Below are 20,592 nucleotides of genomic sequence, written 5' to 3'. Positions count from 1 at the left end.
TGCCTTTAATCTTATACAGTCAACCAAGAGAAATATCATTCCTACATTTACTGTCAAGCCCGGTAAGAGATTTATGGTAACTACTAGACCGAGTGGGCCCGTTGGGCCCGTCCTCGTAGGGTTTCCATTGTAACCGGGAGGGGAGGAAAGGGGGAGGGTTGGGGGAGGGAAGGGGGAGGGAGGAGGGGAGGGAGGGGGGGAGGGGAGGGGGAGGGAGAGGGGAGGGAGGGGGGTAGGGGGGACGGAGGGGGGAGAGGGGGGGATGGGAGGGGGGAGGGGAGGGGGGGAGGGAGGAGGGAAGGGGGGGAGGGAGAGGGGAGGGAGGTGGGTAGGGGGGAGGGAGGGAGGGGGACCTCCCCTTTTCCCAGTACCCCTCTTTCCCCGTTGGGCCCGTCCTCGTAGGGTTTCCATTGTAACCGGGAGCAGGGGAGGGCGGGAAGGGGGAGGGAGGGAGGAGGGAGGTGTGGAGGGAGGAGGGGAGGGGAGGGAGGGGGGAGGGGGGGAAGGGGAGGGGGGAAGGGGGGAAGGGGGAGGGAGAGGGAGAGGGGAGGGAGGGGGGATGGGATGGGGGAAGGGGGGAGGGAGGGGGACCTCCCCTTTTCCCAGTACTCCTCTTTCCCCGTTGGGCCCGTCCTCGTAGGGTTTCAATTGTAACCGGGAGGGGGGGAGGGAGGGTGGAAGGAGGGGGGAGAGGGATGGAAGGGTGGAGGGAGGGGGGGAGGGATTGGGGAGGGAGGGATGGAGGGAGGGGGGAGTTAGGGGGGAGGGGGGAGGGAGTTGGGGAGGGAGGGGGAGGAGGGGGGGAGGGAGTGGGGATGGAGGTGGGAAGGAGGGGGGATGAAGGGGTTGAGGGGGGAAGGGGGACCTCCCCTTTTCCCAGTACCCCTCTTTCCCCGTTGGGCCCGTCCTCATAGGGTTTCCATTGTAACCGGGAGGGGGGGAGGGAGGTGTGGAGGGAGGTGTGGAGGGAGGAGGGGAGGGGGAGGGAGGGGGGGAGGGGAGGGGGGAAGGGGAGGGGGGAGGGGGAAGGGGGGAGGGGGTAGGGGGGAGGGGAGGGAGGGGGACCTCCCCTTTTCCCAGTACCCCTCTTTCCCCGTTGGGCCCGTCCCCGTAGGGTTTCTATTGTAACCGGGAGGGGGGAGGGAGGATGGAAGGAGGGGGGAGGGGGAGAGGGATGGAAGGGTGGATTGATTGGGGGAGGGAGGGATGGAGGGAAGGAGGGAGGGGGGGAGTTAGGGGGGAGGTTTGAGGGAGGTGGGGAGGGAGGGGGAGGGAGTTGGGGAGGGAGGGGGAGGAGGGGGGGAGGGAGTGGGGATGGAGGTGGGAAGGAAGGGGTTGAGGGGTGAAGGGGGACCTCCCATTTTCCCAGTACCCCTCTTTCCCCCACCACCAAGCCCCCTCCGCAACGACCCCTGTTGTCCCCCTCCCCAGTCCCCATTCTCAGACCCCCCCCCCCATTCTCTCTCTCCCCCAGACACACTCCAAGTGCTGTTTCGCAACACTTGCCCCGGTGGCCCACGAGCATAAATCAGTGGTTTAAAGTGGTTTAAAGTGCTGTTTTTGCTACATTCGCGGTCATTTAGTGCTTCTCACGACCACGGTCATTTAGTGCTTCTCACTGCGATCTGTTAGTGGTGCTTTTCGAAACAATGTAGCACCCATCTCAAACAAGCATTGGGAGGATGGGAGGGAGGGAAGGGGAGGGAGGGAGGAGAGAGGTGTGGAGGGAGGAGGGGAGGGAGGGGGAAGGGGAGGGGGGAACGGGGGGAAGGGGGAGGGAGAGGGGAGGGAGGGGGGATGGGATGGGGGAAGGGGGGAGGGAGGGGGACCTCCCCTTTTCCCAGTACCCCTCTTTCCCCGTTGGGCCCGTCCTCGTAGGGTTTCCATTGTAACCGGGAGGAGGGGAGGGAGGGAGGAGGGAGGTGTGGAGGGAGGAGGGGAGGGGGGGAGGGGAGGGGGGAAGGGGGAGGGAGAGGGTTAGGGGGGAGGGGGATGGGGGAGGGGGTAAGGGGAGGGAGGGGGACCTCCCCTTTTCCCAGTACCCCTCTTTCCCCGTTGGGCCCATCCCCGTAGGGTTTCCTTTGTAACCAGAAGGGGGGGAGGGAGGGTGGAAGGAGGGGGGAGGGGGAGAGGGATGGAAGGGTGGAGGGAGTGGGGGAGGGATGGAGGGAAGGAGGGAGGGGGGGGAGTTAGGGGAGGAGGGGTGAGGGAGGTGGGGAGGGAGTTGGGGAGGAGGGGGGGAGGGAGTGGGGATGGAGGTGGGAAGGAGTGGGGAGGAAGGGGTTGAGGGGGGAAGGGGGGGAGGGAGGGAATAGGGGCCCCATGCTGATCTGTGTATGTTAAGTAACTCGCACAACTTTAAAAAACTGGCAGTTGCTTTTCGCAACAATGTTGCAAACCATCTCACACAAGCATTGTGACGTCACAAGCTGAAGACCTTGAAAAAAAAGGTCAGAAAAAAAATTATGTAAATTTAAAACCGAGCTGATCTCTCATTGGTGCACGGGTGCCATTGTGACATCACGCGCTGAAGCCCCTTCAAGAAAAGGGTTAGAAATGAGAAATTTTAACTTTAATATCTCTCTAGCTTTAAAAAGGTAGCTTCAATTTGAACGAAAGTACTTACAATAGTTGCCCATGTTAATGGTGAATATGGCGGTACAAAAATCGTAGCGCTTTGGTGTACCGTCTGGGAGGAGTAGGGTTTGTAAGTTATGGACAGAAATCTTCGGAATCTTCCGTACATACACACGGAATGTTTGCGTACATACACACGGAATGTTGGACCGCAGAGTTTTAGTAGTATATAGATTCTTAAAACCATGGTGGGATGAAAAGTAATTATCTGCAAAATTCCAATTTGTCGTCGGAGGACCGACATTCTGGCAGGGTTTGCTAATGCTACACGGGTGGGTTTAAACTAAACAGGTGGGGGGGGGGGGGGGGGGTGGAGTCAACAACGTGGAAGCGTATGCGTGCAGTTAACAGGAAAGTAAGTGCCGTAAAGGTCACGTTTAAACTAACAGGGCAGGGGGATGAGAACCAATGCAAGGAGACAGAGGCCCATAAAAGGAGGACAGAAACAAAAGGTGGAAGGGAGATAAGAAAAACAAACCTGAAAGCTTTGTGCCTGAATGCGAGAAGCATTGGTAATAAGGTGGATGAATTGAATGTGCAGTTAGTAGTTAAGGAATATGATATAGTTGGAATTAAGGAGACATGGCTCCAGGGTGACCAAGGCTGTGAGCTAAACATGAAGGGGTATTCGATATTCAGGAAGGATAGACAGAAAGAAAGAGGTGGGGTGGCATTGCTGGTTAAAGAGGAGATTAATGCAATAGCAAGGAGAGACATTAGCTTGGATGCTGTAAAATCGGTATGGGTAGAACTGCGAAATAGCCACAGGCAGAAAACACTTGTTGGAGTTGTATACAGATCACCAAACAGCAGTAGAGTGGTTGGGGATAGCACCAAGCAGGAAATCAGGGATGCGTGTAGCAAAGGTATAGCAGTTATCATGGGTGACTTTAATCTACATATAGATTGGGCCAACCACATTGGTAGCACCGCTGAGGAGGATTTCCTGGAATGTATACGGGATGGTTTTTTAAACCAATATGTCGAAGAACCGACTAGAGGACAGGCCATCCTAGACTGGGTATTGTGTAATGTGGATGGATTAGTTAGCGATCTTGGTGTGCATAGCCCCTTGGGCAACATGGTGCAATATGGTGGAATTCTGCATTAGGATGGAAAGTGACACGGTTAATTGAGAGACTAGGGTCCTGAACTTAATAAAAGGAGACTTTGAAAGTATGAGACGGAAATTGTAGGATAGACTGGCAAATTATACTTAAAGGGTTGACGGTGGAGATGCAATGGCAAAGATTTAAAGACCGCATGGATGAACTCCAAAAATTGGTCACCCCTGACTGGGATGAAACGGGATTAAAAATAAAACGGGGAAGGCGGCTCAACCGTGGCTAACGAGGGAAATCAAGGATAGTGCTAAATCCAAGGAAAAGGCATATAAATTGGCCAGAAGAAGCAGCAAACTAGAGGAGTGGGAGAAATTTAGAACTCAACAGAGGAGGATAAAGGGGTTAATTAAGAGGGGGGGGGGGGGAAAGAGCATGAAAGAAAGCTTGCGTGGAATATAAAAACGGACTCTAAAAGCTTCTTTAGAATAATAAAAAGGAAAAGATTAGTGAAGACAAATGTAGACAGGTGAATTTGCAATCAGAGATAGGTGAATTTATAATGGGAAACAAAGAAATGGCAGAACAGTTAAACTAGTATTTTGGTTCCGTCTTCATCAAGGAAGACACAAACAATCTCCCAGAAATACTAGGAGACCAAGGATCTAGTGGGAGGGTGGAACTGAAAGAAATCCACAATGGTCAGGAAATGGTGTTTGGTAAACTGTTGGGACTGAAGGCAGATAAATTCCTAGGGCCTGATGGCCTGCATTCCAGAGTACTCAAGGAGGTGGCCCTAGAAATCGTGGATGCAATGGTGATCATTCTCCAATGTTCTCTCAAATCTGGATCAGTTCCTGTGGCCTGGAGGGTAACCAATGTAACCCCACTTTTTAAGAAAGGAGGGAGAGAGAAAACAGGGAATTATAGACCAGTTAGCCTATCATCAGTAGTGGGGAAGATGCTTGCGTCGATTATTAAAGATGTTATAGCAGCGCATTTGGAAAGCAGTGACAGGATCGGTCAAAGTCAGCATGGATTTGGAAGGGGAAATCATGCTTGACTAATCTTCTGGAATTTTTTGAGGATGTTACAAGTAGAATGGATAAGGGAGACCCAGTGGATGTGGTGTATCTGGACTTTCAAAAAGCCTTTGACAAGGTCCCACACAAGAGATTAGTGTGCAAAATTAGAGCACTTGCTATTGGGGGTAGGGTATTGACATGGATAGAGAACTGGTTGGCAGACAGGAAGCAAAGAGTAGGAATTAACGGGTCCTTTTCAGAATGGCAGACAGTGACGAGTGGGGTGCCGCAAGGCTCGGTGCTGGGACCCCAGTTATTTACAATATATATTAACGATTTAGACGAGAGAATTAAATGTGACATCTCCAAGTTTGCAGATCACACAGAGCTGGGTGGCAGTGCGAGCTGCGATGAGGATGCTATGAGGCTGCAGGGTGACTTGGATAGATTGGATGTGTGGGCAGATGCATGGCAGGTGCAGTATAATGTGGATAAATGTGAGGTTGGTGGCAAGAACAGGAAGGCAGATCATTATCTGAATGGTAGACACAAAATGCTGGAGTAACTCAGCGCGACAGGCAGTATCTCTGGAGAGAAAGAATGGGTGACGTTTCGGGTTGAGACCCTCCTTCAGACATTATCTGAATGGTGTCAGAGTAGGAAATTGGGAGGTGCAATGAGACTTGGGTGTGCTTGTACATTGGTCACTGAAAGTAAGCATGTGGGTACAGCAGGCAGTGAAGAAAGCTAATGGCATGTTGGCCTTCATTGCGAGAGAATTTGAGTTTAGGTGCAAGGAGGTCCTACTGCAGTTGTACAGGGCCCTGGTGAGACCACACCTGGAGTAATGTGTGCAATTTTGGTCTCCTAATTTGCGGAAGGACATTCTTGCTGTTGAGGGAGTGCAGCGTAGGTTCACGAGGTTGATTCCCGAGATGGCGGGACTGTCATATGGGGGAGTCCAGAACAAGGGGCCAGTTTAAGAATAAGGGGTAGGCCATTTAGAACTGAGATGAGAAAAAAACTTTTTCACACAGAGAGTTGTGAATTTGTGGAATTCTCGGTCTCAGAAGGCAGTGGAGGCCGATTCACTGGATGCATTCAAAAGAGAGTTAGATAGAGCTCATCGGGCTAGCGGAATCAAGGGGTATGGGGAAAAGGCAGGAACGGGTTACTGATGGTGGATAATCAGCCATGATCACATTGAATGGCAGTGCTGGCTCAAAGGGCCGAATGGCCTACTCCTGCACCTATTTTCTATGTATCTATGTATGAAGGCCAAGTCAATAGATATTTTTAAGGCAGAGATAGATAGATTCTTGATTAGTGCAGGTGTCAGGGGTTATGGAGAAGGCAGGGGAATGAGGTTAGGAGGGAGAGATAGATCAGCCATGATTGAATGACAGAGTAGACTTGATGGCTAATGGTCTAATTCTGCTATCACTTATAATCTTATGACTCTGTGCCATTTTACTGTATATGATTATGAGAATTCTACAAACTTCCTATCACATGCAAATGAAGATGGAGGAGTCAAATTCCACTGCTTTGTACCAAGATGTGAGCCCTCAATAACCTCTGAAAGAACAAATTTTATGTAAAAAATGTTGTATCATCAGTGTAGTATCGTAGGAGCTCAGTCTAAAATTCTGCTGGTTTGGTGATGACGTACTTACATCAAGTTTCTTCTGATAGTTGAGACTTCGTACCACCTTTCGTGCCAAATGTAGTGCATGAGAATCATCCAAAGCATAGTGATCGGTAACACCAGACTTTCTGCAGAATACACATGTAAATTGTTAACTTCAAGTTACAGTAAATCTTTTGTTCAATTCCACTAATATCTTTATGCTTTATGAGTATTTAATAATGCCACAAATAACAATTGCTTCAGCTTCTTTGGTAAACTCGATTTATTCACAAAATGCTGGAGTAACTCAGCAAGTCAGGCAGCATCTCGGGAGAGAAGGAATGGGTGACGTTTCGGGTCGAGACCCTTCTTCAGACTGATGTCAGGGGGGCGGGACAAAGGAAGGATATAGGTGGAGACAGGAAGATAGAGGGAGATCTGGGAAGGAGGAGGGGAAGGGAGGGACAGAGGAGCTATCTGAAGTTGGAGAAGTCGACGTTCATACCACCGGGCTGCAAACTGCCCAGGCGAAATATGAGGTGCTGCTCCTCCAATTTCCGGCGGGCCTCACTATGGCACTGGAGGAGGCCCATGACAGAAAGGTCAGACTGGGAATGGGAGGGGGAGTTAAAGTGCTCGGCCACCGGGAGATCAGTTTTGTTAATGCGGACCAAGCGCAGGTGTTCAGCGAAGCGATCGCCGAGCCTGCGCTTGGTTTCGCCGATGTAAATAAGTTGACATCTAGAGCAGCGGATGCAATAGATAAGGTTGGAGGAGGTGCAGGTGAACCTTTGTCTCACCTGGAAAGACTGTTTGGGTCCTTGGATGGAGTTGAGGGGGGAGGTAAAGAGACAGGTGTTGCATCTCGTGCGGTTGCAGGGGAAAGTGCCCGGGGTTGGGGTGGTTTGGGTAGGAAGGGACGAGTGGACCAGGGAGTTACGGAGGGAACGGTCTCTGCGGAACGCAGAGAGGGGAGGGGATGGGAAGATATGGCGTGGAGAGCGTGTGAGGTGTCTTGGACATAGGTGGGATGGGATTTAACCAGGGGGGATAGGATGGAGTCGAGGTAGGCTCACACGCTCTCCATCTCCTGGATAACTTCCGGTTCCCAGGCCCCCACTCCCTCATCTTCACCATGGATGTCCAGTCACTCTACACTTCCATCCACCACAAGGATGGTCTCGAAGCCCTCCGTTTCTTCCTCGACCGTAGAACCAGCCAATCCCCATCTACCAACACTCTCCTCCACCTAGCAGAGCTGGTTCTTACCCTCAACAACTTCTCCTTTGACTCCTCCCACTTCTTCCAAACCAGAGGCGTAGCTATGGGCACTCGCATGGGCCCTAGCTACGCCTGCCTCTTTGTCGGGTACGTCGAACAATCCCTGCTCCAGACGTACACTGGCCCCATCCCCGAACTCTACTTCCGCTACATCGACGACTGCATTGGTGCTACCTCTTGCACCCATGCAGAACTCACTGAGTTCATACACTTCACCTCCAATTTCCATCCTGCCCTTAAATATACCTGGACTATCTCTGACATCTCCCTCCCGTTTCTGGACCTCACCATCTCCATCACAGGAGACAGACTAGTGACGGACATTTACTACAAACCCACCGACTCGCACAGCTATCTGGACTACACTCCTTCCCACCTGGTCTCCTGCAAAAAGTCTATCCCCTACTCCCAATTCCTCCGTCTACGCCGCATCTGCGCCCGGGATGAGGTGTTTCACACTAGGGCTTCTGAGATGTCCTCGTTCTTCAGAAAACGGGGCTTCCCCTCCTCCATTATAGATGAGGCTCTCACTAGGGTCTCTTCTACATCCCGCAGCTCCGCTCTTGCTCCCCCTCCCCCCACTCGCAACAAGGACAGAATCCCCCTCGTTCTCACCTTCCACCCCACCAGCCAGCGGATCCAACATATCATCCACCAACATTTCCGTCACCTACAACGGGACCCCCACCACTGGCCATATCTTCCCATCCCCTCCCCTCTCTGCGTTATTTCTTATACTCTTTGGTAAACTCGTTGTATTCCTGAGAAATCAGTGGTTCATTTTTTACTGGTGACAAAATTAGGCTAAGATCTGCCTATAAATCATACCTTTCTCAAAATGAATTGCATCATATATTCAACGAAACACTACACATTGACACAATTAAAAAAATGGTTAATATGGACTAAACCAAATTCAGCATTGGTAATCATAACTTTTTCATAGCTTTTCACTTTGGTATCTAAAAAGAGTATCAGTTCTCAAAATGACCGCCATCTAATATATTCACAAAACACTACAAATTTATAATTTTTTTAAAAATGTTTAACATGTACCAAATCAAATCCATCATTCATAGCAGAAGATCTGATAATATACCTATATGATGATCTTAATGCTTTTGTTTTATCCTTATTAAACCACAAGCCTCTATGTTGAAAGCAGACTCACTCACAGTTCAGCAACAAATCACTCAACAGTCCAATCTGTCAGTAATATATTCAAGTTCTTTGTCCACACCATTGCTCCCACCACCCCACAATGGACCAATAATACACTAATCCACCTTTATGAGGTGGATTTGTTTGGAAGTTATAATAAAACAATAAAACTATTGCCATTCTTCAGTGAAATGTGCACTTTTCACAGATGACATATCAGCAATTTCACTGCGGCTCTTAAATAAAAAATGTGACAACACAAAAAACCAAACAGGTTTAATGGTCAAAAAGAACATTTCGAAACCTGATCGGATTATAAACACATTTTGTTCCACTAAACACAACAAAGGGCAAGATTTTCAACAAATGTTTTATTTGTGATAGTGTACCTGCAGTGGAGATCAGCACCTCCAAGGTCTTCAGCTGAAACCTCCTCACCAGTTGCAGCTTTCACCTGTGTAAGTGCAACAATCAGCCAATGTCACAAATATTTCTGTTTAACAGCATGAAAGGAGGCAATATATTACGTTCTTTAGAGGATTCTGATGAAGGATTATTTCCTTCAATGCTCTCTATGCTTTGCTTTCAAACCACAATCACCTTTTCCAGTATTCACTATTTTAATTTCAACTTTTTAAGTCTTCTTTTCTGCTTCTAATAATATGAATGTTGTCATGTTGCCTTCCATAGTTTAGTATCCTGTGTGGCGCCACCTAGGGATCAAGCCACTTACTGATCAAACCTTCATCAACTGGAACGATCACATGACAGGGAGATGACAGTTGACAGTTGGAGATGACAGTTGACAGTTGGAGATGAGAAGCGCAGCTCGAGCCCACGAGCGGACAGACGTATGGTGCTCCTCTCAACAGCAACTAGCACCTAACTGCTATCCTAACTAAGCGCGCGTGTTCAACCACTGTTTCGTTAATAAAACCCATTTGATTCACAATGGGTTTTTTGCTACACCTGCATTAATGAAATAATTTGCACATTAAATATTACCAGTATTAATCTATATTTATAACTTTAGATGATTAACTGGGAAATTATAGTTAGACATTTCTGAACATATGGGAGAATTTTTTTTGAGATCTTAATAATGGCAATAACTATTTTCAGTCTCATTATAAATGAAGTGTTCTAACAAACCAGATGCACAACTCACTGGATTACTCAACAACATAATGTAGCAACATGACTGTTAGGACATGAACATGAGCTTATCATTATGTGTCCACACAAGTGAATTGCCACGCCAAAGTGCGTCAAGAAAACAACTACTTTGAGTATTCGAATAGTTATATGCAATCTGGGAGGTATGACTGTTGCTATCTACTGCTGCCCGAAAGCAGATAAAACCATTAAAACTCATGCTTGAGAATCAGTGGGACGGTACGTTTCCCTAATTCAGTGGTCTTGTTAAAGTATCCATGATCAGAGATGATGATTAAATGAAGCTACTTCAGAGAAATTATTTCTGAAATTTATAATTAGCAAATCCAGAATCGTTAGCTATCTGATATTTTCCCATGTGAAATTAAGTGCAAATTAAGGACAAGATCTTAAAAGAAATTTCAAGATTTTAAAAATTTCAGCAGATGGAAATCTCTGGGGAGCATTTATTGCCCATCCTTAATCACCCTTGAAAAGCTGGTCAATCATCTTTCTCAATCTGTAATCCTTTTAGTGAAGATACTCCCAACACTGCATTTGGATAAAGTTCCAGAGGCACAGCAAAGAAACAGCAATACAGTTTCCATTCATAACAGTGGGCAACCTGAAGAGAAACATGCAGTGACATTCCTGCCCTCCTTGCTGATAGGGGTTGCACTTCTGGGAGATGCAGCTACTGAGTTAATGCAGTCCATTTTGTGGATGGTATTTGTTACAGCACAATGAGCCAGCCGTGAAGGAATGAAGGTTTCGGCTGGAAACTCAGTTGCAAACAAGTGGACTGCTTTGTTCTGGATGATATGGAGCTTCTTGAACGTGACCCATTCCTTCTCTCCAGAGATGCTGCCTGTCCCGCTAATCCCATTTTCCTGCCTAATCCCCCTAACCCTTGACATCCATCCTAATCAAGAATTTGTCTATCTCTGCCTTAAAAACATCCACTGACTTTCTAGTCCATGGTGATTCCATCACACTACCCCCCCCCCCCCCCCCCACCCCCAACCCCCCCCCCCCCCCACCCCCAACCCCCACCCCTATTAAGTACTGATAAGACTCCTTTTTTAATCAGGATGCTGGTAAATATGGCCTTTTTTTGTTTTTGTGCAGTTGTCGAGAATATTAGAAATACAGTCAGAAACTATGATACACATGAGCATAAGTTGCACAAGACTGATCCTGGAACATGACAAGGCTATGGCATTCATAAGAAACTGTTAGGAAATGTGGAACTTGATCGTATTTTTCAGCCAACACCACACACAGTTCTTAACATTTAGATGTTATACATACCAGAGGTGGGCCTCCTAAGAAGATTGTTCCTTGATTCTTCACAATAATACTTTCATCAGCCATGGCAGGTACATATGCTCCTCCTGCCGTACATGAACCCATGACCACAGCAATCTAGAAACAGAAATAATCATATAATTTCTAACCTCTTAATATTTATAACTGTTTTATGGCTGTTTTATGTGGAATTCTCTGCCTCAGAAGGCAGTGGAGGTCAATTCTCTGAATGCATTCAAGAGAGAGCTAGATAGAGCTCTTAAGGATAGCGGAGTCAGGGGGTATGGGGAGAAGGCAGGAACGGGGTACTGATTGAGAATGATCAGCCATGATCACATTGAATGGCGGTGCTGGCTCGAAGGGCCGAATGGCCTCCTCCTACACCTTTTGTCTATTGTCTATTGTCATGACAAGTTATTAACTATTCTTATCTAATATTATCACTTATCTCTCATGCATCTTATTGGTTCCTCTCCCAAAAAATTATAATTTGGTTGGTGAAAAAATAATTTCCATTTCCAATTTTCCTCATTCATGTGAAAATACATTAATATTTTAATGCAAGGACAACCTATATGCTGACAACCTAGATAACTCTGTGATTCAAGCTCACAACTTTGTTGTAACTGAAGGCTATTTCTATTTGTTTTATTCCCCTTTTTATACTGAAGGAGATTCTGGCTACTTAGCATATTTCATTCCTTCAACATTAGTTAATAGTGCACATGAAAATGTATTGATCTGATCCAATTAAAATATCATGTAACCAAACAATAATTTATCCTAGGAGAATTATTATTAGTGAAATAAAAAAATCTCCCTCATAAAGCTAGCGATTTTTTTGTTTTTAATCTCAAAATGTTTAAATTCTTGTCAAGAGATTTTAGATACTAAGGAAATCAAGGGACATGGAGTTAGTACAGGAAAGGTGAACTGAAGTAGGAAATCAATCACAATCTTGAGTGGCAGAGCAGCTACGAAATAACAAATGGCCTATTTCGTACGTCAGGTAGTTTAAGATACCAACTAAATAGAAACAATATTTTATATTATTCATTTTACCTGAGCAATTCCCATTGAAGACATAATGGCCTGATTATAAAAGATACGTCCAAAATGTTCCCGATCTGGAAATACATCTGCTTGTCGTGGGAGGTTTGCACCACCAGAGTCAACTGAATTGAAACCATATAAATAGACACAAGATTTTAAACAACTCTGAACATAGTACATTCCTCCATTATATTCAGCTTTGAATACAACATTTACTGTAATGCAGAATATTAGACTATGTAGTGAAAGGTTCATTATCAGTCATAATTTTTACAAATGCATCAGATATTTGGCAGAAATAATAGTCATCAGCATGGAAACAGGCCCTTCGGCCCAACTTGCCCACACCGGCCTACATGTCCCATCTACAGTAGTCCCCCACCTGCCTGCATTTGGCCATATCCCTCCAAACCTGTCCTATCCATGTACCTGTCCAAATGCTAAACCTGTCCTATCCATGTACCTGTCCAAATCGCTTTAGATTGATAAAGGCAGAGTTGTAAATAATGTTGTAAATAATGTTTCATCAAATTTACATATAATCTGCATAAATGAATAAACAACAATGTACGTTTGACAAAGGATTTTGGACACAAAATATTACCTTGTTTTTTTTTCTTTCCACGGATGCTGCCAGACCTGTTGTGTGTTTCAAGCACAATTTTACTTCAAATTTGCAGCATCTGGAGTAGTTTTCTCTTTTCATTTAAAATAAGACATTAAATGTGCACAGTAATTTCAAAGATTATATAGGATTAATAAAGGATTTGCAGCGCAAAGGTGATATTTGTGGTTATCCAAATTCCTTCCCTTTTTTTTCTCATTTAAATCTATCTGCAGAGCCTCTTCTTGCTCATATGGTTGCCCTGGGTATCTCCAGATGTATCTACACTCTCCACCATTCTTTTAGAAGAGGCATGTTGGTCGGCATGGGCAGGTTGGGCTGAAGGGCCTGCTTCCATGCTGTATGACTCTATGACTCTTTAAAGAAAGTTCTTCTGAATTCCACCTTGGATTTTGTATTGATCCTTCTAGTTTAATGCCTGCAATGGGATCTTCCCTGCAAATGGAAACATTTTCTCTGCTACCTCTCTGTCAAAACATTTCAAACTTTTAAAGACCTCTAATAATAGGTCACCCCTCAGCTTCAAGAGAAGAATCACCCTTGTTCATCCTTTAATGATATGTAAATTATCAAATTTATGGCATCATCCCGTGTCCCTCTATCATTATAATATAATATGACAACTAAAATTGTATCTCACATCTTCAGCGTTGCCTAACAAAAGGTTCATTTAAGCTTTGTATGATATTTTCAGTTTTCAGTTCCACCTCCTAGAACTAAACCCATGTGTTTGTTTCAGAACAGCTTTGCTAACCTGCAATACAATACTTAGCGGTTGGTCTATTTATATTTCAAAGCCCTGAGATTCCTCAATACTTCCCTCACAATTTCTGTGTAACTGCGAACTTTCTGATCTTCCTATCAAAGTGTACAGGATCCTGTATCTGGCACGGTGAGGCAGCGACTCTACAGCCCAAAATCATGCAGATAAATGGTGAACAGCAGTGATCCCAACACTGACCCTCCTGGAACACCATCACTCATTTTCTTCCATTGCAAATTGTTCCACTCCACTCTCTGCTTTCTGTCCTCAGGCCAGCTAGCAATCCACTCATTTATTTCAGCCTAGACTCTTTATTCTCTGACATTATTTATTACTCTACTTTGAGGTCATAAGGTCGTAAGGAATAAGGGTAGAATTAGGCCATGTGGCCCATCAAGTCTACTCCGTCATTCAATCAGGGCTGATATATCTCTCCCTCCTAATCCCATTCTCCTGCCTTCTTCCCATAACCTCGGACATGTGTACGAATCAAGAATCTATCTACAGTATCTCTGCCTTAAAAATATCCACTGGCTTACAGCCTTCTGTGGCAAAGAATTTCACAGATTTACCACCCTCTGACTAAAGAAATTTCTCCTCATCTCCATCCAAAAAGAACGTCCTTTAATTCTGAGGCTATGACCTCTAATTCTAGACTCTCCCCCTAATCGAAACATTCTCTCCACATCCACTCTATCCAAGCTTTTCATTATTCTGTATGTTTCCATGAGGTCCCCCCTCATTCTTCTAAACTCCAGCGAGTACAGGCCCAGTACCGACAAACGCTCATCATAGGTTAACCTACTCATTCCTGGGATCATACTTCTAAACCTCCTCTGGACCCTCTCCAGACCAACACATCCTTCCTCGGATATGGTGCCCAAAACTGCTCACAATATTCCAAATGCGGCCAAACCAACGCCTTATTGAGCTTCAACATTATATCCCTGTTTTTGTATACAAGCCCTTTTGAAATAAATGCATTGAGTTTGCTTTCTTTACTACCGATTTGACTTGCAGATTAACTTTTTGGGAATCTTTTGGGCCTCTCTTAATGAATGCTCCGAAAATTACAATGACATCTACTGCATTCCCATTGTCTACTCTCTCTGTTATGTCCTCAAACAGTGATCACACAAAATTTCATGATCATGATCACACAAAATTTCATGATCACACAAAATTTCATCTCTCAAATGTAAAATTATAACATATTCAAATTGATATTAACTATGCAACATGTAGTTCAAAATAAATAATAAATAAACAAATGCATAAGGGACTGAAATATTACCTAAGTAAATACAGGGTAAATGATTCTGTTTTGCAATCTCTTGCGCTCGAACGTGTTTCTTCACTGTGATCGGATAATATGATCCCCCTTTCACTGTTGCATCATTGGCAACAATCAAACATTCAACCCTAAAAACAATGTGGTTCAGAATCAATAATTAAAAACTGCACAAAGATTAATTAAGTACAATCTATTCAATCAACAGTAAAAAAGAACATGTACTTCTCTTAACAAAACTGGGCAAGAATGATTGAACAACATTGATAAACAATAGAAAAAACAATAGAAAAAACAATTTAAAAAAACAGACTTGAATCTCCTTTCGAAGATAGACACAAAAAGCTGGAGTTTGAGTCTGAAGAAGGGTCTCGACACGAAACGTCACCTAGTCCTTTTCTCCAGAGATGCTGCCTGTCCCACTGAGTTACTAACTTTTTGTGTCTATCTTTGGTTTAAACCAGCATCTGCAGTTCCTTTCTACACATCAAAGCTCCTTTCAATGGCTGCTGGATAAAAGGGTACATGCCATTCACATCCCTGTTATGGAAGATTACATCTGTAGGAGCCATTTGTTTATTAGCCATCTTAGCATATTATATTATTTTGTATCATGCTGCATTATTTTTGGGCACTTGGGGGTTGTCGTGAGATGAATACTGGCCTTACATATATGGGCATATGTGCATATATGGACTGGGAGGAGCCAGGGGAGGAGTCAGAATTGTGAGTATAATTGGGAAGGCAGGGACGTTATGCGTTAGACACGAAGGAGCCATGGCAAGATACAGATTCTTACCAGATCTATGACTAGAGATATACTAATCTGTTTGTATTACTACTTCAATAAACAACTAATTAAACTGAAACGTCGTGAAGATCTCTCTGTTGTTGTTTGCATCAAGAATGTTCACTTTACTCCTTTCGTGAAAGTGGTAAGCTTAAGGACTTTATTGGGAAGGACTAAGTTGCCGCTACAACATCATGCTTTTGTTGGACATTACACATGGGAGTTGAGTTTTGGAGATAAAGGAAAGAAGCCAGAGAAAGAATACAGAGCTATATAATGATGGATGCCTGAGAGGAGAGTTGTTTTTGGCAGTCAAGTGCAAGAGAGGAATGTTTCAGAGGTTTGGTTAGTGGAGTGAGATGACTGCGGAGTGTCTAGCCAGTTCGGGCCGGTGAGACGCGTTTCAGTACAGCCTTGAGTTGCCGGTGGAACCTCGCCACCAGGCCGTTTACCTGCGGGTGATAGGCCGTGGTGTGGTGTAGCTACACACCCAACAGGTTGGCCATCAAGGACCAGAGCTCGGAGGTGAACTGCGGCCCTCAGTCTGAGGAGATGTCCACCGGCACTCCAAAGCGGGCAATGGCACGTCGCCGTCGAGGTATCAGCCTGCAGAATGGCTTCTGGCCACCGCGTGAAACAGTCCACCACCGTGAGGAAGTGAACGGGCCGCCTTCCAGAAAATAGCGGAAGTGCCGAACTGCCAGGTACAGGGCGAACAGTTCGCAGTCGAACGCGCTGTAATTCTTCTGGGCGCTATTTAACTGCCTGCTGAAATAGGCCAGTGGGCGCCAGGACCCGGCCATGAACTGCTCCAGTACCGCACCAACTGCCTTCTCCGATGCATCCCACAGTCTGGGCGGTCGGGGCCCCCTCTTGTGGGTGGACCAACATCGTTGCTCGTGCGAGGGCTTCCTTCGACTCATTGAAGGCCGACACCACCTCGTCGTGCCACTGCACCTCCTTCGCTTACCCGCCAGCTGGAACAATGGCCGCGTGATTCGTGTGCTGTAGGCACGAAACAGTGGCAGAAGGCAACCATCCCCACAAACTCCTGCGGGCCACGCACCGTTGAAAGACAGGGGAAATGGCGGATTGCCTCGACCTTCACTGGTAGCGGAACAGCACCCTGCGGGGTCACGCGATGCCCGAGGAAGTCGATGGAGGTGATGCCGAACCGGCACTTCTCCAGGTTGATCGCCAGGCCGCGCTCGTCGAGCTGCTGACAGAGCTGCCGGAGATGTGAGCAAAGCTCCTGTCGGGAGCGGCTCGCCATAAGGATGTCGTCGAGGTAGACGAAGACGAACCCGAGCCCGCGGCACACCCAGTCCATCAGGTGTTGAAAGGCCTGTGTGGCGTTTTTGAGGCCGAAAGGCATCCTCAAGAAATGGCTGAACGGTGTGATTATCGCCGTTTTGGGGATGTCGTCCGGGTGGACCGGGATCTGATGATATCCCTACACCAGGTCCACCTTCGAAAAGAATTTGGCCCAAGCCAGGTGTGCACTGAAGTCCTGGATATGGGGGACAGGGTACCGGTCCGCGGTGGTCATGTCGTTAAGCCGCCGGTAGTCACCACACGGACGCCAACTGCCACTCGCCTTGGGGACCATGTGGAGTGGGCAAGCCCACGGGCTATCGGAACCCCGGACGATCCCCAGGGACTCCATGGTGCAAAACTCCTCCCGAGCGATGCAGAGTCGGCGCGCACGGGTGTGGAGCGGAGGCTGGTGGTCTGTATATTGTGACTCACCCCGTGCTTGGGACTCGTGGTGCGGAACTGGGGAGTCGGAATACCGGGGGAGTCTGCCAGCATCTGTGCGTGTTGATTGTCGACCGCCGAGCATTTCGTTCAACAGGGCTAACGGCCACCTGTCGCCAAGGCCGTCCATCCTGAGTATCCTGGCCGCGCGCTCCAATCGGGTAAGCCCGTAAATATGGAGCAGGAGCTTCTTAAGGCCGCGGTACTTGTCGTCGGCCGGGGGGTCGCGCAGGTAAGAGACGACGCTGCCGGCTGTTTCCTGGTCCAGAGCGCCGACCACATAATAATACCTGGTGGCGTCCACGGTAATGCCCCGCAGCTCGAATTTGGCCTCCACCTGTTGAAACCAGATATGAGCGGTCCAGAAGGTGGGCAATTTCAATGCGACCGCGCTGAGCTGGGCCTGGTCGGCTGGTGAGGCGGGGCGGGCTGTGCGTTGGACGGTCAGGCGAGCGTCTTGTTCGGCTCCATCATATGGTAACGAAGCGTCGAGGGTCACCAGTGTAGCGGTGCGCGAAACGGGCCCGGAATGAAGGCGAGAAGCCAGGCAAATTCCGTAAAGGCTTTTATTTCTAGCAGCACACTACTCTCCGCTCCAGTGAGAAACTGAAGACAGGTCTCGCGCCAAAATCCATGCTACTTATACCCGTAGCTGGGGGCAGTCCCCGGACCTGTCCATCACCGTGCTGGAAGGTTCGATGTGGGAGTGGCCTGACCCTTGGGAGCTGCCACAACCTGTCTTTTTAAGTGCAGTCTACTGACGTAGAGGCAATCAAGTATTTTATCACTTGAACATCTCTCTCCTTTTATTTCCACAAAGATTTTCAACTTTGGTTTGGATTCTTGCTTTGTTCATTGAACCAAAATGGAGAATGATGAAAGCATTCACTACTTTGGGCAGAACTTCAGCTGCATCACAGAAACAATCAGGGGAATGATGACATGCAAATTATAAAGTTGGTAGTGATGCAAGTCTGTAACAAAAACTGATAATATTGCAAATGCAATAGGTCAGTCATCAGCTGTGAAAATAATGGACACTGAACATTGCTAAGTAACCTCTCATCAGTTCTGGTGAAGTGTTTGCACTGTAAATTGTTAACTTCTCTTTCTTTGTGCTCTCTTTACGAAAGCTGAGTGCTTTCACCATTCTCCATTTTTGTTTATTTTTTCCATTAAAGAAACAATGATCCTTGCCAAAATTACAAATCTATGTGGAACTAAATGTAGGGAGATGACACTTGAATGTTCAAGTAATGAAAGACTTGGTGGTCTGTACGCCAGTAGACTGCACTTAAAATGAGTCTCACATTTGGTCTTGACTAGCATTAAAATCCACCAACTGTCAATGGACATTTTTAGCAAGTTGTCAAAGAGGATGAAAGGGTACTATACAGGAGAGATGCTGATCAATTTTATGGATATAAAAACTGTCAGAACTGTAGCTTGGGAAATGATAACAGTCTTTTTGCTCAACAAAACCCAATGAGACTATTCAATTTTTAGTATCGGTTGGGTGATAGATTGTTATTGTCTGGCTTTGCAGATTTGCAGGCTTATATACAGCAATGGAGTCTAAGCTTGCCCTTACGCAAGCACTTACACCCCCGAGCATAATTTATCAAATTGTCACAGAAAGCATCTTTTACATCAGTTCAGCGGCTGATGACAGCTAAAGTACACAGATCTCAGCCCCGTTGAGAGGATACGTGACAATGGAAGTTGTTCAACAACGACAACTCGAATCTTTAACAGGGGAATTATCCAATATCTTGACTAAGTCAAGAGAGAAAATTAGGAAAGATGATCAAAAGCAGATTTTGGGACGTTTTAAAGGAGAGAAGGGCAAGGAGGTGGAGACATTAGGGGAAGGAAACTAAGGCACAAGCATCTCACAAACCACACACTCGTCAGACACTCCTGCCCCATCTATGGTCGAGTCTGTGGATCCCACATCAGCCTCATCAATCACCTCGGAACATATCTTTCTTGACCTTTGAGCTCATCTAAGAAAAAGACAATGGTATACATTCTGTGACAATCTGGAGAATAAAAACAATCAAACTACTGAAAATGCTCAGTCATAAATCAAATGATAATAATAGAGCAGGACAAAGTGCGAGTGGAAATATGGAGTTCAGCTAAATGGATGCTCGACTTCACAAAATATTAATACCTCTGACAAGGCAAGTTCAGCGAGGATGGATTGGGGCCCTACATAATTAACTCGATCAGGCTGATCCTCCTGACAGATGATGCTAGGAGCATTGTCCATTCATAACCATCAACCTGCTTTGTCAGAAAGGAGACTCCCAATCAAGACACTACTCTGATCATTATCGCAGGAAGAGAGCACTATGTGAACAGAGAACAGGAATCAAAAGTGTTCCCAAAACCTCAAATGAATAAATGACATAAGGGAACTCCTGGTCCACGACCATTCTATTGACTACCTTGAGAAACATGCATTGTGGGCACACAGAAGCCCAATATAAAAGGCAGAACTAGCAGAGCATCTCACAAACCACCCAACCATCACACACTCCTGCCCCGTCTCTGGTAGAGTCTGCGGATCCCACATCAGCCTCAGCAGCCACCTCCGAACATATCTTTCTTGACCATTGAGCTGGTCTAAGAGAAAGATAATGGTACACATTCTGTGACAAATCTGGAGAAAAAAATAATCAAACCATTGAAAGAGCTAAGACATATACAAATGATAATAATAGAGTAGGACGAAGTCTGAGTGGAATTCTTTGCCACAGAACCTCATTGAAACGTACAGAATAGTGAAAGGCTTGGATAGAGTGGATGTGGAGAGGATATTTTCACTAGTGGGAGAGTGTAGGTCAAGAGGTCATAGCCTCAGAATTAAAGGACGATTTTTTAGGAAGATGAGGAGACATTTCTTTAGTCAGAGGGTGGTGAATCTATGGAATTCTTTGCCACAGAAGGCTGTGGAGGCCAAGTCAATGGATATTTTTTAAGGCACAGATAGATAGATTCTTGATTAGTACAGGTGTCCTGCAAACAAAGATTGCAGAAGGCAATCTT

General features: G+C 46.2%; 1 protein-coding gene across 1 annotated transcript in view; it reads right to left on the bottom strand.

Moving 5' to 3' along the window:
* The window catches only part of mccc2 (methylcrotonyl-CoA carboxylase subunit 2), a 69,356-nt gene that overhangs the window by 32,914 nt on the left and 15,850 nt on the right, over positions 1-20,592 (bottom strand). The window contains exons 5-9 of the mRNA XM_078397060.1: positions 14,994-15,121; positions 12,321-12,433; positions 11,262-11,375; positions 9,185-9,249; positions 6,400-6,499 (exon numbers count right to left, since the gene is read on the bottom strand). Coding sequence (XP_078253186.1) covers positions 6,400-6,499; positions 9,185-9,249; positions 11,262-11,375; positions 12,321-12,433; positions 14,994-15,121 — 520 coding nt within the window. The remainder of the gene's footprint in view (positions 1-6,399; positions 6,500-9,184; positions 9,250-11,261; positions 11,376-12,320; positions 12,434-14,993; positions 15,122-20,592) is intronic.

This window comes from Rhinoraja longicauda, chromosome 3 (assembly GCF_053455715.1).
Source record: "Rhinoraja longicauda isolate Sanriku21f chromosome 3, sRhiLon1.1, whole genome shotgun sequence".
NCBI classification, from domain to species: Eukaryota; Metazoa; Chordata; class Chondrichthyes; order Rajiformes; family Arhynchobatidae; genus Rhinoraja; species Rhinoraja longicauda.
Note: the sequence above shows the minus strand (reverse complement) of the source record. Positions and strands in the feature narration are given on the sequence as shown.